The sequence below is a fragment of the Condylostylus longicornis genome, unplaced genomic scaffold, assembly GCF_029603195.1.
Source record: "Condylostylus longicornis isolate FDR11 unplaced genomic scaffold, ASM2960319v2 ptg000091l, whole genome shotgun sequence".
Taxonomy (NCBI): domain Eukaryota; kingdom Metazoa; phylum Arthropoda; class Insecta; order Diptera; family Dolichopodidae; genus Condylostylus; species Condylostylus longicornis.
In genome coordinates, this window is record NW_026578059.1 from 2,160,989 (window position 1) to 2,180,112 (window position 19,124).

At 26.3% G+C, this 19,124-nt stretch overlaps 1 protein-coding gene across 8 annotated transcripts; it reads left to right on the forward strand.

Annotated features, from left to right (window-relative positions):
* Positions 1 to 494: 494 nt before the first annotated feature.
* Positions 495 to 10,341, forward strand: LOC129613790 (regulatory-associated protein of mTOR). Of its 8 annotated transcripts, none has more exons than XM_055528025.1 (11): positions 495 to 613; positions 743 to 875; positions 1,005 to 1,073; positions 1,182 to 1,575; positions 2,020 to 2,089; positions 2,147 to 3,025; positions 3,214 to 6,253; positions 6,338 to 7,729; positions 8,556 to 8,874; positions 8,942 to 9,058; positions 9,228 to 10,341. In XM_055528025.1, the coding sequence occupies exons 7-11, from the start codon at positions 3,343 to 3,345 to the stop codon at positions 9,415 to 9,417; spliced, it is 4,929 nt and encodes a 1,642-aa protein (XP_055384000.1). In that variant the 5' UTR covers positions 495 to 613; positions 743 to 875; positions 1,005 to 1,073; positions 1,182 to 1,575; positions 2,020 to 2,089; positions 2,147 to 3,025; positions 3,214 to 3,342; the 3' UTR covers positions 9,418 to 10,341. The 8 variants fall into 8 exon arrangements, with proteins under 8 accessions (XP_055384000.1, XP_055384001.1, XP_055384005.1 ...); XM_055528026.1 differs by having other exon boundaries at positions 1,005 to 1,022; XM_055528030.1 differs by lacking the exon at positions 1,005 to 1,073 and having other exon boundaries at positions 2,147 to 2,222; positions 2,770 to 3,025.
* The last annotated feature ends 8,783 nt before the right edge of the window (positions 10,342 to 19,124 follow it).

Consider the following 19,124-nt stretch of genomic DNA (forward strand, 5'->3'; position numbering starts at 1 on the left):
TTGAATGCAAATAAGCAATAGAACAGTTGTAAAACAAGAAAAAACCCTATAAAATTATGTAGATTGCTCTGACATTTAGACATTATCGATCACACGTGATATGCATTTATAAAATTTTGCTTTATATAATGAAAATCCTCGTATTTTTTTAAATCTTTTCTTAACTCTACTGCTCCTCGTACAATTTCAATTTGACAATAACAGTTTTGTTTGTAATAACAGAAAGAAAAAAGACCAATAAATATGGTATGTACTATATTAATGCAAGTTTTGTTGGTGTAGCATAAATTATCTAAAATAAAAAAAACAAATTTATTTTTCTTGTTTTTTTCTTGTTCTTTCTGACAAATGTTCTCCTTTCTCTCTTCTCTGATTATTTTTAACGCTTTGATTATTTATTGTTTTTTTTTTTTGTTTTGTTATTCTCAAACGAATAATAAGTGCTTATGTCGCAGATTTTTATATTTTTTTTCTAATTTTTTTTTTTTTTTTTTTTTTTTTTTTTTTTCAAAATAAATGTATGAGAGTAACCATGTGGTGTTAACAATTTCGCTTTAAAATATTTTTGAAAATAAAAAAAATAAGAATAAGAACAAAAATGATTAGAAAATAAGTAAAAAGATTTTTTTATTAAAAATATTTCTTTAAATTATTAAGTGGAAAAAAAATTTTAATTAAAATAAAAAAAAAAAATTTTTTTGTGAAAAAATGTAAAAATCTATGATTTTTTTTTAACTTGTAGGTACAATTTAGAATTAAGAGCAAAAAAATCAAGAAGAAGGCTACCAAAAAAAAATTAAAATATAAAAGTGGATATATTTTTTTTTTGTTAATTTGAAGTAGAGGAAAATCACAACCAAAATAAAAGAGAGAAGGTAAGTAAAAATGGTAGAAAAAAATTAATTTAAAAGTAAAGTTTTTGTAATTTCTTTGAAATTTCTAATTCTAAAATAATCTCATTTTGCTCTATTGTTTTTTTTTTTTTCCTTTTTTTATAATTTGAGTTTCCGAGAGGCAGGAAGGTAATTTGGGTATCAATTTTTATACCTATACGATACATATGTACATAATATGTACGTAAAACTTGTGATTCATATTAATTTTGTAATAAAAAACAAAATTTATTGTTTTTGATGTATTTCAAAATCAAAAATCATTTATTTCTTATTTTTTCATTACAGGCGAATTGAAAAAAAAAATTGAAATAAAAAATACCAAAACTCAAAAAAATTTTAGTCACAACAAAACATTTGTAGTATATGTAGTACATACTTATTATTTAGTAAGGTGGCGGTCTGTCAATACAGCAAAAAAATCCAAAAAAAAAAGAAGAAATTAAAAAAAAAATGATTTGAAATATTTCAACAGAACAACAACAAATAGAAATGACTAAAACTCGAAATAATATTATATTTTGGGGTTATGTGTGTTGCTACCTACCTACATACCTTATTGTTTTTTTACCAACTTTATAAACAAAATTCAAAAGTATATACATATTTATATCTATATTAATATATGAAATTTTTTGGAGGGGTAGCTGTGGTGGTTGATAAGTTAGAAACGTGTGTTTATGTATGTGGATATGTCAAATAATAATCAAAATTATTTTGAGTTATTTTTTTTCTATTTTGTTATCATCACACAATAATATTTTTATTATATTCAAAAATCCTGAATTACTGGGTTTACTTAAAATATTACAACAGTATAAAATGATATTTTAAATATCTATTTACATGCCTACATATATTTATATACATATATAAATATTATGGGTGAATTTACAATTAAAAAGATAAAGTACCTTTAATATATTTATTACCTTATATATGAGTGCATTAAATTATATACATATTATATGTATAACTACATACATATAATATAAGCAATATAAATAATAATATTGATAGCATTTAGATAATGTATCACATACATTTCATATATTTAGATATAGCTACATACATTTCATATATTCATATATAATATTTTTAAAAGATTATTTTTATATATTTATAGGTATATATGCAATATTTAACTATTAAAAAAATGCTTTTTTTACTGCGCCATTACTGGTATTAAAGTTCAAGTATTATATCAATTTTTTTTGTTTTGTTTCTTTTTATTATTATTATTTTTTTTTTAGGTTAGGTTTACGGATACTTGTACCTAAAATACATGCACTCATATATGAATTTACTATTTCCATATGAACATCATTGGTAGTGGAAAATAATAAAACTTCATTTTATTGTTGTATCTAGTGACATTTATATCTATCAGGTCACCAAGCTCAAAGAGTAAATCAAAAACTAATTCCAAATTTATATGGACTTTTTATGGAATGGATCGCAAATCATTTGTGTGAAAGAAAATTGATTTAAAATTTAAATTTAAAAACAAACAGTTGGTAAATTCACTCGAAAAATGCATTTAAAAAAAAAAAATTGCAATTTTTAACACAGCCATCCTTTCCTGTCTTCCAAATGGAAGGTAATGAAATGAATTAAAGGGAAAAATATTCGTATAAGAAATTAGATTTAAAAAGAAATTCAAAATCGCTTTTAAAAACCCTATGTAAAATCACAGAAAATACTCGAAATTCTTCAAAAATATAAAACATTTAGAATTGTTTTTGTAACGTGCTTAGTTCGCAATATTTCGGATAATAACTTCAGCTTGGTTGCTTAATAGATATATATGTCATTAATTGTACTATTAATACGGAAAAGCAGTTCGGTAGCAATGGAAGGTTTTATATTAATATAGGAGGTACCTGCATACCTAAGTACATATCAGATTTATTAAACGTTATATAATTCTACATACCTATTTTTATGAAATATTTAAACTACTTTTACATATATTACATATAAAGCCTATTAAGTAATAAATATTATCAATTTCTTGATTTTTTAAATGGAAATAAATTTGATTTATTGAAAATCCTTCAGATGTGTACGTTTTATAGTGCGTATATATAATACATATGTAACATACATCATTGCCTAACCTGCCATATTATGTATGTATTTTTGTCAAAATGAAAGATTTAGTTGCATAGCATTGTATTAAATAAAATATTACTTTCAAAACAATTTCCTACAGTTATTAATTTAGCTTCTACTGAAAGCAACATTAAAAATTTTGATATGAAAAAACTCTTATACTAGTTTAGTAAATATTTTTTCTTTTTATTTCTTTTTTTTTTAGATTACAAAAATAGAAAATTTAACATTTTAAGTTTGTAGTAAATGAATGAAATTAACGATGGAGATATAGTAGAATCTAAAAAAAATCTTTATTAAAAACAAAAAAAAAAAAAAAAAGAAAATTGTAAATATGAGTCAACAAAAACAATATGGGATTCTAAATAATGATGGTGATGATGAAGATGATCATGTACTGACGAATGAAAATATTACTGAAATTTGTATAGGTAATAATGATTCCGTAGTAACAACAATAGCAGCAACATTATCATCAGTATCAGCAGGAGGAACAACGACAGCAACAATAACAGCACCATTAACACATGGATTAATAAATTTACATGGAACGGTAGCAAATTATGTTTGTCATAATAATAATATAAATAACAGTAATAATATTAATACAAATAATAATATTAATAATAAAAATAATAATAATAATAATAATAAAAATAGTAATCAAAATAACAGAAGCAATATTAGATTTATGAAAGATGATGATTTACCATTATGTTTTCAAGAAATAAGACATCAACAACCAATTAAAGGTATAGATTGCGAGGCACAATCATGGCGTATACGTGAAAGAATGAAAACTGTTAGTGTAGCTTTAGTACTTTGTTTAAATATTGGCGTTGATCCACCAGATATTGTTAAAATACAACCTTGTGCAAGATTGGAATGTTGGATAGATCCTTCATCAGTGTCACCACCAAAAGCAATGGAATTAATAGGTGCTAATTTACAAAAGCAATATGAACGTTGGCAACCAAGAGCACGTTATAAAAAAGTAAGTGATCCAACTGTTGACGACGTAAAAAAATTATGTACGTCATTAAGACGTAACGCAAAAGAAGAGAGAGTATTATTTCATTATAACGGTCATGGAGTTCCTAAGCCAACAGCAAATGGTGAAATATGGGTTTTTAATAAAACCTATACACAATATATACCATTATCAATATATGATTTACAAGCGTGGATGGGTGCACCATCAATATATGTATATGATTGTTCAAATGCTGGTATGATTATTAATTTATTTAATCAGTTTGCTGAACAACATGAAAGAGAAATGGAAAAAGCAACTGGTGGTAATAGACAAAGCCCATCAAATTCACAAAATGTTACATATAAAAATTGTATACAACTAGCAGCATGTGCTGCTAATCAAATATTACCAATGAATGCTCAATTACCAGCTGACTTATTTACATCATGTTTAACTACACCCATTAAAACTGCATTAAAATGGCATACAATGCATAATCCACTAGGTTTGGCAAATCAAATAAATATGGATTTAATAGATAGAATACCAGGGCAATTAAATGATCGCCGTACAATGCTTGGTGAATTAAATTGGATATTTACTGCAATAACTGATACAATTGCGTGGAATATGTTAGAAAAAGATTTATTTCAAAAACTTTTTAGACAAGATTTATTAGTTGCATCATTATTTCGAAATTTTTTATTAGCTGAAAGAATATTACGTTCATATGATTGTACACCACAATCTAGTCCAAAATTGCCATTATGTTATCGAAATCAAATGTGGTCAGCATGGGATTTAGCTGTTGATTTGGCATTACAACAATTACCAAATATATTAGAGAAAAATGCACCATATCAACAACTACCATTCTTTGAAGAACAATTAACAGCATTTCAAGTATGGTTAGAACAAGGAAATAAGGAACGTTCACCACCAGAACAATTACCAATTGTATTACAAGTTTTATTGTCGCAAGTGCATCGCATGCGTGCCTTAGAATTATTGGGACGTTTTCTAAACTTGGGACCATGGGCTGTTAATTTAGCGTTAGGTGTTGGAATATTCCCGTATGTATTAAAATTATTACAAAGTTCAGCGAAAGAATTGAGACCTATATTAGTATTTATATGGGCAAAAATTTTAGCTGTGGATAGTACATGTCAAATTGATTTAGTGAAAGATTATAAATATTTTTTAAATGTATTACAAGATTATAAAAGCTCTAAAAAGCAACGTACATTAGCTGCATTTGTACTAGCTAGTATTGTTAATAATTTTTTATTAGGTCAAACTAGCGCATTACAAGGTTCATTAGTATCAATTTGTTTAGAACAATTATACACTGAAAATAATTTATTAAGGCAATGGTTAATAATATGTTTAGGACAGTTGTGGCAAAATTTTGCAAAAGCAAGATGGTCTGGCGTGCGCGATATGGCGCATGAAAAATTATATCCATTATTAAAGGATAATGTGCCTGAAGTGAGAGCTTCTGCTGTATTTGCATTAGGTACATACATCAGCTCAGTAACAGAAAGATCTGAACATGCGAATAATATTGATCGCAATATTGCATTGATGTTACTCACAACTGTTATGGATGATATGTCACCATTAGTTAGATTAGAATTAATTGCAGCATTACAATGGATGGTAATATTATTTGAATCACAGTTCGTTGCTGTTTATTTACAAGAATCATCAACAATAAGTGAAACATATTCAATAAATAGTTACTATTTTTCACATTATAATAATCTTAATTTAAATCATGCGAGTAATAATGGTGGTCTAACAAATAATACTAGGACAAATGCCACAAATGCAATATCAACGAACCAGGTCTTACCAGTTGCCTTAAATAATTTTAATACAGGCTGTGGTGGTGGAAACGGAACCAATAACTATGATTTATTAAATTATTTTACATTACACAATTCTTTAGACAGAAATAATATGAAACGAGGTTTCAGTTCTAGTTCTATACCAAATTTATCTGTCAATATTAACAATATAAATCCAACAATCGGTATTGGTAGAATATATTTAAAATTATTACATGGCATATTTTTACTAGCACGTGATCCCTTTCCAAAAGTTGCTGAAACAGCACAAAAATTAATTGAATACATCAGAAACTCCGCCGTTTATTTAATTGCTGCTAAAGAAGCAACAACCGAAAAATATATTAGTCCATCATCGGTTCAATCAGCCAGTAGTTTAAGTTTGCCACCGAGTCCTAATACCAGAACAAGTTATTTAGGTAAGCCAATAATGATAAAATAATGTATGTTCAAAAAGCTACTATATTTAATGTTTGTAAACTTTTATCGTTAATTGAATCAAGGTGAATCACCACCAAATGCTCAACAAAGTCCACAAATAAATGTTATGAGTAATTCTACGACGGGTGTTATAATATGTGGAAGTGGAGGTGATAAAAAATTATTGACAACACAACATGGTACAAGTGGTGGTATTCCACATTTTTCAAATAGGGTAGTAACGTCATCGCCTATAAATAATAAAAAGAGGACATCATCAATGTGTGATGAACGTGATACAACAACAAATCAAAGTGGCTCTAATAACATTAATCAATCATCAGTTCAAAATGCACAACAGCAATCTAGAGCAGCATCAAATAATTTTGTTATTACAAATAATTTAACACAACAGCAAAGAAAAAGTTGTGGTGCATCGGGAACTGTTGGACAACAATCAAGTATAATGAAATCAATAGTAACAACAAATTTTATATCATGGTCAATCAGTCAATTTGCTAGATCATGCGATAACTATTGTAATGAATTAATACGGATGAATTATTCACAAAATGAAAGTAATGGTAGTTGCGGTAGTGGTAATGGCAGTGGTAGCAGTAGTACAAGCAGTAACAATAGTATCGAATCAAATAAAGATATATCGTTACAGTCTCCAACAGTAATATCCAAACAACAAAGAAGTAATTCAATTATAATGAATTCATTGCAAAATCATCAACAAATGCAACAATACCCAATTGATTTATATTCACCGCAATATTTAGCCCAAAAATCAAGATTTAGTCGGAATAAAGAAATACGTCGTTTAGCGTTAGAACAACAAAAGCGTGCTATATTTCATAAAATTGATATGCCAATATATTCTGGTAAAACGCAATTTACACCAACTATTGTTAAATTATTGCCATATGAAGATAAGATTGCTGTAGCATACAAAAATACAGTTAAAGTTTATGATTGGAATAAATCGACATCAATATCTTATATACCACCAGAAAAACCAAATCAATTTAATTTGAATAATATATTATTAAGTGGAAGTAATAATAGTAATAGTATATCAATAAGTGGTGGTATGGCTGCTAATTCTATAACAACAACGAACTCTAGACATCATCATAAATCATATTCTATGAGCTCAACAAGTGGAAGTGTTACATCAACTGGTGTATCACCACTTGTCTATATTACTGGCTCATTATTAGGTGCAATTGTAAATGAATCTGGAGATATTGTTAGTAATAATTTTACAGGTCCACGTGTATCAACTATTGAATTTTTAAATTCACATGATATTCCTTTGATATTAGTTGGTTATGAAGATGGTACAGTTAGAATATGGCAAGAACAATTAGTACAAGAACAATGTTTAACAGTTAATAATCAACAACAGCAATCCAATAGTAAATTAATAACAGCATGGCAATGTCTTCCGTTTTCACATCGTACTAAAGGTAATTTTTTTTTCGTTTAATTAATTATAGTTAGTTGATTGACGTGGTCGGTGCAGCAGGTTCATCGCCCCCAATTTGCACAAACGTGCCATTTTTCTATCAATACCTTGTGACCACCACACCGTCATTGAGTGTACGATTACAGCTGGCTTACCTAAGCCACCCAGTTTTTTTGAGGAATTAATCTTAATCCCCGGCTCCAATCTTGGATATTTCATTCAGCCCCGTCAAACTTGCTCTGCCGCATGTGACACACACTCGCAGAGATAGTGGAAAATGGTCTCCTTCTCGTCCATTTTGCGGCAGCTATGATAAGTTATGTTGAAGGGTAATCCCAGGCTAGACGCACACTCCCCCTACGACTAATCTTCCGTCTGCCTACCGTCAGGCAAGCAATATCTACAACTCATCGTAAGGAACCTATCCAATTTCCTCACGTCGTACTTTGACCATATCTCTTACCGTTCCGCATTTCGGCACGGTTTTTCAGCTGCGTTTGGCGCACGATTAACATTGTGTATATAAATGGAAGCAAAAATTCATTCAGGCCCGGAAATGTCCATAGCTGAGCCACATCTAGTTAGCTCATCGGCCCGTTCATGTCCCTCTATATTATGGTGGCCCGCGACCCACAGGAATGTTACACTGCTGCGTTAACCCACCCTCGTTAGCTCGGGACTCGTATTTTGTAATTCTGTAACTCCTGACTACTTCGGATCAGATGCTCCACTAATATTTCTAATTGCTTCCCCTCTACCTTATATCAGAGGTTCTTTTCCTCAGTTTCATTAATTGCACTATGTTATTTTTTTTATATAAAATGAAGAGATGGGCGGTGTTACATCAACGTGGCATCAAAAATCCCAGCATTTATTTTTTGGTGGTTATACAAATTTTTTACGTTTATGGGATGTTAAAACAGAACTGAAAATTTGTGATATACCAACTGGTACACATGCATATGTTAGAACATTGTCATCTTCACCAAATGAAATTGTTGCAGCGGGTTGTAGTGATGGTAGTGTACGTTTGTTTGATAAACGTTGTTCATCAAATGAAAATCGTATTATGACATATAGAGAAGATACATGCTCTATATTAACTGCATGTTTACGTGATAATTGTGAAAGTTTAGTAACTGGATGGTAAACAAACAAAAACATAAAATTGAATTAAAAAATTCTTATATATTTTTTATTGTCTCTTTTATAGTACACAAGGTAAAATTAGGTTATTTGATATTCGTATGAAACAATCTGTACAAAATTGGAAAGCAGGAAACGATATAAGCGCTATTTCAGTCCATACTGAAGCAGATATATTAGCTTGGTATTTTTAAATTTTTTCTTTTATTTTATATTTTATATTTTCTAAAACTTTTCCCCATATTATATTCTAAATAATTATTTATTTGGTTATATTTATTAATATATAATTTTTTTTACATATACCTTTTTTATTAAAAACATTTTTTATTAAAAATATTGCATTTATATAGCGGTTCCCAAAGTATAACCATTTATGGTTTAGATGGCCGACAACAAACTACTTTACGTGTAAGTGAAAGTTTTATGGGTCCAAGAATTGGTCATACATCTTGTTTATCATTTCATCCATATAAAGTTGATTTGGCTGGAGGATTTGTTGATAATTCTGTTGCTGTTTATAGTTCCTCAGGCTACAGTTAAAAATATATGTATATATATATGTATATATATATTGTATATATATATATACATATATATATATATATATATATATATATATATATATACATATATGTATATATATATTATGATTTTTTTTACATTTTAATGGTTATATTATATAGGAATATTTTAATTTATATATGTATATAACATGATCATGGTTTATTTATACAAAATGATTACTATTATGAGAATATTTTTTCTGTCTCACCTTTCGAAAATTTTTTTTTTTAATTTTTGATATATTTATATTTGTTTTTGGCTTATCATGGAAAAAAGTCCAAAAAAAAAGTGCTCTAAAATCGGTTGATTTCTGGAAATAACTTTTTAAATATATTCTTTTATTTCAAACAAAAATATATATTTTATTATGAGTAAAAACAAAATAAAAATAACAAAATTTACGTTTCAAGTTAAATTCGTTTATTATAAAACAGATATGAGATTATATGATTTTAATTTAAAAAACAACTAAATTATATATAAATTCAAGAAAAATTTTTGTTTTTCAAATCATTATGTAATTTTTTATGAAAATTGTAAATACAAAACTTTACTTGTTATAAATGGAATTAGGGACGCAAAGCATCTCAAAATCCAAATTTTTCCCTGTATAAATATAAAAAAAATATTAAATGAAATGTTTTACTTCTACAATGTTATTGAAATAATATTTACAGTCGAACCTGATAAGCATAAAAAGTTATTAATACGGGTATTTTCCTTTGCTTGTGTCAGGGTTTAAAAGAAAAAGGAATTGAATGATACCATTTTATTGTTGGTACTAAAAGAATTTTGTTTATTTACGGATTCGACTGTATTACAGACACGAATGAAATTTTTATGTACGTTTTTTTTTGTACTTCAAATAATTTATTTATATTTTTTTCATATAATATATTTTTAAAATAATAAAAATTTACAAACCTCCTCGTCTGCCTATTGCAAACGGCGTTATTATTAAAAAAAGAATATATTTTGTTTTAGATTAGGAAATTTGTTAATTTTTTTTATTTTTATAAGGTCACAATCATGATTTGCGTAATGCATCTTTTTAAAAGTAAATATTAAAATTTTGTTATTATTTAATTATTATGATGAACAAAAAATTTTTAACTTAACAGTAACTTAATAGTTTTAACTTATTAAAAACATATTTTTAAACCAATTACATTAGTAGTTATATACTATACATATTTTTTGTGTATATTTTAAACTGAATCAAATTACATTTTTTTACATATGTAATCAAGATATAATGTTAATATATAATATTCTTCATACATATAAGGAGAATGAAATATTGGGTTTATGGGGGATTTTACTTTGAGATGCTCTAGTGCGATAATTTAGTTTTACGCTAATATCATAAAGATGTTATATGAAAGCAAAATTTGTAATTATCATAAAATCAATTCCTTTTTTTTCTATGATGAATTTGTTTATTTTCATTAGATAACGATTTAAATTGTATTTCGCAAAATAAGTTTTAACTGACGATATAAATCCCCGAATAATTTTACAATCGGCCTAAAAATATACAGCGATTCGAAGAAGTTTTGTGTTTAACTATATTAAACAAGAAATTTATTTTATTTTCAAACTTTACTGAATTGCAATATATGTATACCATTATTAAATCAATAAAGCAAATATAAAATATAAGTTGAAAAAAGGCACTGTTAAAATCATTTATGTATAAAACAAAAAAAACAAAGAAAAAATAAACAAAATAATTGAATATATTTAAAATTACATACAAAATATATTATTAAGTTTAAATATTAATTTATTTATTTAAGAGTTAAGTAAATAATATTTAAATAATAGCTTGATATGTGTATCAGTTTTTTTCAGTCACCGGTTTTTTTTTTCTTAAAATATCAGTAAACGTTGTAAAATATCGACACTTAAATTGTTTTATCTTCAAAAACAAAGTGACTGAAATTGATGGCTAAATTTTGTATATTTTTGAATTAAAAAAGAAACGATATTCCCCTCTATTATGAACATCGGTATCGGCCGATATATTATCGGCAGTTCTCATCGGTTTTGGGTTTCTTCTGTATTATGAACCGATACCGATAAAAATATTTCAACCGATTAAAAGAAGCTTTTTCATACAAATTTTTGTTTTTGTAAATTGGAGAAAATGTTTTTTTTTCTAATGACATTTGTTTTCTTTCAAAAGTTATTTTCAAAAAATTTTTAAAACTATTTTGAATTTGGTTTTGATGTGCTAAAAAGTTGTAGTAAGAAAATTATTTTCTGTTAAATTTGTAAAATAAAAGTATACATATATCGGGAAAATGTCACGTGCATTATATTTTGAAAGTGAAGAAACGCAAGCTATTCAAAGACGACATATAAGAGATTCAACTAATCCATTGGATTTAGACAACAAAATGTATGTTTATGTACCTATTTTATTTTATTATTTATATAATATGTACACATTTTTTAGGTTTATCCAGAATTTCAGATTATCATTCCTTGCCAGGTTTAAGTCCTCTTCCATTTTTTCTACTAACCGCGCAATTTGTTTTTTGTTGCTTACGATTTTACTCCTAAATAAAATATATGAATAACATTTTGAAAGAAAATAATTTAGAAAAAATGCTTACATTTTAAAAAAGCAATTAATTACACCAGTTTCCTTGATAAAATGAAGATTTTACAAAAAAAAAATCTGTCGTCTAAAAATTTGTACCCGCTTTTAAATCGGTGAAAACCCGACAATTTATCGTTTTCATAATACCAGCTAATACGTTTCCTATACAGGGAAAAAAAGCTTTCCCGACTCCGATAAAATTTACCGATAAACAATGTTGGTAATACAAACACAAAATTTTGCCGATAAATTATCGTTTATCGGCCGATACCGATATACATAATAGAGGGGATTGTTTTTTCATTTACTTTCTTCATATCTGATAAATAAAAAAAAGATATCCAATCAAACCATAATAGCGTGAAATAATCCTAATAACGGGAAATAATCATTTTAACGGGAAATCATTATAGAGTCGGGAACTTATAATATGTACATAAACATAGATATGTAGTATATAAATAATTTAAATTATGTAAAAATTTATATATGTCGTATTATATGTATCTAATTGAGAATTATATATAAATATAAATAAATATATATATATATATATATATATATATATATATAAATATATATAAATATATCATGACGCAATCAACTGGAGATTACTATAGTTATATAATATAATATTGTATTTTAGTTATTTAATATATAAGCTATAAATATATAAATGAAATATTAGGTAAATTTGTATCATGTTTGAAAATCTTCAAAAAAAAAACCTGAATCAATCAAATAATATTTATAATTCTAAATAAAGAAAAATGATTGTATATTTTTAATGTTAGATTCAATGATTGTTCCTAAAATTTTCAGAAATTATATGTAAAATTCAGTTTTGCTTCTTTTTGAAGTTGTTTGAAAAAACATATTTAAATGTTTAATTATTTTAATTAAGTTTATGAAGTACAATGTCAAATTAATTAATATTATATAATTGTAGTTAAGAACAGAAAAGATTTACTTTAAATTTACATATTATATCATATTTTGATATATGAGTATTTATAAATACTCTTTTTATATATACTATACATATATATATATATATATACAATGTGATTCCATATCAGATGCTTTACCGTTAACCATCATTAATAATTAGGTATCGAAAATTAAGAAAATTTTTGTTTGTAATTAAATGTCAAATGTTCAACAATTTCGAACATAAAGAAATTTTTAAGATTTGGAGCTTAATTCCAAACAAAAATTTTACTAACTTTTAGTGGCCTAAAGCAAATGGTATTATGGTATAAAAGCATTTATTAATGAATCAAACTGTATATATTTTATTCATTTTGTTCTTTTCTAAATATTTTTTAATATAGTATATTTGTATAGCGTAACCAAAAAATCATTTTGTAAAATGCACTACACGCGCGCGCGAATTGCCAGAGAAAACAAACGAAATAAATAAAACTTAATATTAAAAGTAAACAATAAAATAAAAATAAATAAATAAAATACCTAACAATATTTTCAATAAAAATTAGTTAGTACACAAATTTATACAAAAAAAATAAGAAAAAAGAACAAAAAAAAATAAATAAGTAAAATGAATAAACTTTTCACCATATAAAATTTAATTATTGTATTATTTCAATTTTAATTATAACCAAACAATTAAGTAAAAAACAACAAGAAACTTAAATCATTATACTAATTTTTAATTAATTATTTTTGCCAATTATAAAACTTGAATTTTAGTTAATGTACATACAAACATAAACATAATATAAAATAATAAATAGTTTATAGCTTTTATCTAACTAAAATAAATAAAAACAATAAATAAAGTGTTGATAAAAGAAAGAAAAAAATAAAACAATTGTTTTCTAATATTACCTTTAATTTTATTATCGTAATAAAAACCGTAGATTAACTTCCTATTATACCTACTGGTCTGCTATTTCATTTGAAAAATGTTGTAATTCTGGTAATTTTTGAGAAATTTAATTTTAGATAAGTTAAAACGTTTCAGTTCTAAGCCGACCGAATTATACCCTGCACCTAACTATCTACATGACTCCTTTTTGAAATATCTAGAATTAGCTCTCATTATTGTATAGCAACTACTCGATCCTGTCGAACCACTCTATAGAACTTCACGGATATGTCTGATCTATAATTGGACACAACTTCCACGTTTCATGAATGTAACTTTATTTCTTTGAAAATTTTAAATTAGTTTTTGGAGTTCCATGGCAACTACCCAAACCTGTCGAGCCATCATACCAAAACTTTAGGGATACACTCGACATGAAATTCGTCACATGACTGACAAGTTTCATGAATCTATCTTTATTATTTTGACAAATATATAAAATTAGCTTTTGGAGTTTAATGCAGCTACCCAAACCAGTACAGTCATTCCATTAAAATTTTCAGAACATATGTAAAATGCAATTGGACATATTTTTGCCAATCTTTATACTAATATCTTTATTACTTTTTGAAATATTTAAATAAAACTTCTGAGTTGTAAAGAAACAACTTGTGAAAGTTTAGAGTCGATTGAATTTTTCGTTTTTGAGTTATCGCGCAATCGAACGGAAGGACGTGGCTGAATCAACGCAGAATTTAACGCTGAGCAGGAATAAATATATATACATATGCACATCGTAGACGACTGCTTCAAGTGGTTACAAATTCCATACCAAAGTGAATATGCCTTTCACTAAGCTGCAGGGTATAAAAAATAAGAGGCAAACACGAACAATTCAAAGTAATTTTTAGAAAATCAAAAAGAAAAAATTTTCTTCCTGCTGGCATGGTATTTTATTTGAAAAATAAGAAGATATATCATATTATAAATCGACTTTCAAGAAACTCTGATAGTAGGACATTGTAAAGATATTATTGTCAAAACATTTTATATTTCTTTTTCTAAAATTCATTTTGAATTGTGCATGGTCGCCTATTATTTAATCTAAAATTTAGATTTGCACAAATTACCAAAATTACAATATTCATCTAATACAAAAATAAAGCCAGCACGAAAAATAGGAAGCAATTTTTATTTTTAATTTTCTGAAATTTATTTTAAATGGTTCATGATCGCCTGTTACTTTTCCTAAAATTTGAAGTTTGCAAAAATTTCCAAAATTATAATTTTTATGAAATAAAATGCCAGCAGCAAAAATAGGAAGCAATTTTTTTATTTTTAATTTTCTGAAATTTACTTTAAATGGTCCATGATCTCCTGTTACTTTCCCTAGAATTTGAAGTTTGCAAAAATGATCAAAATTATAATTCTTATCAAAAAAAATACCAGGCCAGCAGGAAAAATAGGAAGCAACTTTTTATTTTTAATTTTCCGAAATTTACTTTAAATGGTTCATGATCGCCTGTTACTTTCCAAAAATTTAAGTTGGGAAAAATGACCAAAATTACAATTCTTATCAAAAAAAATACCAGGCCAGCAGGAAAAATAGGAAGTAATTTTTTATTTTTAATTTTTTGAAATTTACTTTAAATGGTTCATGATCGCCTGTTACTTTCCAAAAATTTAAGTTGGGAAAAATGACCAAAATTACAATTCTTATCAAAAAAAATACCAGGCCAGCAGGAAAAATAGGAAGTAATTTTTTATTTTTGATTTTCTGAAATTTACTTTAAATGGTTCATGATCGCCTGTTACTTTCCTAAAATTTAAGTTGGGAAAAATGACCAAAATTACAATTCTTATCAAAAAAAATACCAGGCCAGCAGGAAAAAATGGAAGCAACTTTTTATTTTTAGTTCTCTGAAATTTACTTTATATGGTTCATGATCGCCTGTTACTTTCCCTAAAATTTAAAGTTTGCAAAAATGACCGAAATTATAATTTTTATCAAAAAAAATACCAGGCCAGCAGGAAAAATAGGAAGCAACTTTTTATTTTTAATTCTCTGAAATTTACTTTATATGGTTCATGATCGCCTGTTACTTTCCTTAAATTTAAGTTGCGAAAAATGACCAAAATTATAATTTTTATGAAATAAAATACCAGGCCAGCAGGAAAAATAGGAAGTAATTTTTTATTTTTAATTTTCTGAATTTTACTTTAAATGGTTCATGATCGCCTGTTACTTTCCTAAAATTTAAAGTTTGCAAAAATGACCGAAATTATAATTTTTATCAAAAAAAATACCAGGCCAGCAGGAAAAATAGGAAGCAACTTTGTGTTTTTAATTTTCTGAAATTTACTTTAAATGGTTCATGATCGCCTGTTACTTTCCTAAAATTTAAGTTGGGAAAAATGACCAAAATTACAATTCTTATCAAAAAAAATACCAGGCCAGCAGGAAAAAATGGAAGTAATTTTTTATTTTTAATTTTCTGAAATTTACTTTTAATGGTTCATGATCGCCTGTTACTTTCCAAAAATTTAAGTTGGGAAAAATGACCAAAATTACAATTCTTATCAAAAAAAATACCAGGCCAGCAGGAAAAAATGGAAGTAATTTTTTATTTTTAATTTTCTGAAATTTACTTTTAATGGTTCATGATCGCCTGTTACTTTCCAAAAAGTTGGGAAAAATGACCAAAATTACAATTCTTATCAAAAAAAATACCAGGCCAGCAGGAAAAAATGGAAGTAATTTTTTATTTTTAATTTTCTGAAATTTACTTTTAATGGTTCATGATCGCCTGTTACTTTCCAAAAAGTTGGGAAAAATGACCAAAATTACAATTCTTATCAAAAAAAATACCAGGCCAGCAGGAAAAAATGGAAGTAATTTTTTATTTTTAATTTTCTGAAATTTACTTTTAATGGTTCATGATCGCCTGTTACTTTCCTAAAATTTAAGTTGGGAAAAATGACCAAAATTACAATTCTTATCAAAAAAAATACCAGGCCAGCAGGAAAAATAGGAAGTAATTTTTTATTTTTAATTTTCTGAAATTTACTTTTAATGGTTCATGATCGCCTGTTACTTTCCAAAAATTTAAGTTGGGAAAAATGACCAAAATTATAATTTTATGAAATAAAATACCAGGCCAGCAGGAAAAATAAGAAGTAATTTTTTATTTTTAATTTTCTGAAATTTACTTTAAATGGTTCATGATCGCCTGTTACTTTCCATAAAATTTAAGTTGGGCAAAATGACCAAAATTATAATTTTATGAAATAAAATACCAGGCCAGCAGGAAAAATAGGAAGCAACTTTTTATTTTTAATTTTCTGAAATTTACTTTTAATGGTTCATGATCGCCTGTTACTTTCCAAAAAGTTGGGAAAAATGACCAAAATTACAATTCTTATCAAAAAAAATACCAGGCCAGCAGGAAAAAATGGAAGTAATTTTTTATTTTTAATTTTCTGAAATTTACTCTTAATGGTTCATGATCGCCTGTTACTTTCCAAAAAGTTGGGAAAAATGACCAAAATTACAATTCTTATCAAAAAAAATACCAGGCCAGCAGGAAAAAATGGAAGTAATTTTTTATTTTTAATTTTCTGAAATTTACTTTTAATGGTTCATGATCGCCTGTTACTTTCCAAAAATTTAAGTTGGGAAAAATGACCAAAATTACAATTCTTATCAAAAAAAATACCAGGCCAGCAGGAAAAAATGGAAGTAATTTTTTATTTTTAATTTTCTGAAATTTACTTTTAATGGTTCATGATCGCCTGTTACTTTCCAAAAAGTTGGGAAAAATGACCAAAATTACAATTCTTATCAAAAAAAATACCAGGCCAGCAGGAAAAAATGGAAGTAATTTTTTATTTTTAATTTTCTGAAATTTACTTTTAATGGTTCATGATCGCCTGTTACTTTCCAAAAATTTAAGTTGGGAAAAATGACCAAAATTACAATTCTTATCAAAAAAAATACCAGGCCAGCAGGAAAAAATGGAAGTAATTTTTTATTTTTAATTTTCTGAAATTTACTTTTAATGGTTCATGATCGCCTGTTACTTTCCAAAAAGTTGGGAAAAATGACCAAAATTACAATTCTTATCAAAAAAAATACCAGGCCAGCAGGAAAAAATGGAAGTAATTTTTTATTTTTAATTTTCTGAAATTTACTTTTAATGGTTCATGATCGCCTGTTACTTTCCAAAAATTTAAGTTGGGAAAAATGACCAAAATTACAATTCTTATCAAAAAAAATACCAGGCCAGCAGGAAAAATAGGAAGTAATTTTTTATTTTTAATTTTTTGAAATTTACTTTAAATGGTTCATGATCGCCTGTTACTTTCCAAAAATTTAAGTTGGGAAAAATGACCAAAATTACAATTCTTATCAAAAAAAATACCAGGCCAGCAGGAAAAAATGGAAGTAATTTTTTATTTTTAATTTTCTGAAATTTACTTTTAATGGTTCATGATCGCCTGTTACTTTCCAAAAATTTAAGTTGGGAAAAATGACCAAAATTACAATTCTTATCAAAAAAAATACCAGGCCAGCAGGAAAAATAGGAAGTAATTTTTTATTTTTAATTTTCTGAAATTTACTTTAAATGGTTCATGATCGCCTGTTACTTTCCTAAAATTTAAGTTGGGAAAAATGACCGAAATTACAATTCTTATCAAAAAAAATACCAGGCCAGCAGGAAAAATAGGAAGTAATTTTTTATTTTTAATTTTCTGAAATTTACTTTTAATGGTTCATGATCGCCTGTTACTTTCCAAAAATTTAAGTTGGGAAAAATGACCAAAATTATAATTTTATGAAATAAAATACAAGGCCAGCAGGAAAAATAGGAAGCAACTTTTTATTTTTAATTTTCTGAAATTTACTTTAAATGGTTCATGATCGCCTCTAACTTTCCTTAAATTTAAGTTGGGAAAAATGACCAAAATTATAATTTTATGAAATAAAATACCAGGCCAGCAGGAAAAATAGGAAGTAATTTTTTATTTTTAATTTTCTGAAATTTACTTTAAATGGTTCATGATCGCCTGTTACTTTCCATAAAATTTAAGTTGGGAAAAATGACCAAAATTATAATTTTATGAAATAAAATACCAGGCCAGCAGGAAAAATAGGAAGCAACTTTTTATTTTTAATTCTCTGAAATTTACTTTATATGGTTCATGATCGCCTGTTACTTTCCCTAAAATTTAAAGTTTGCAAAA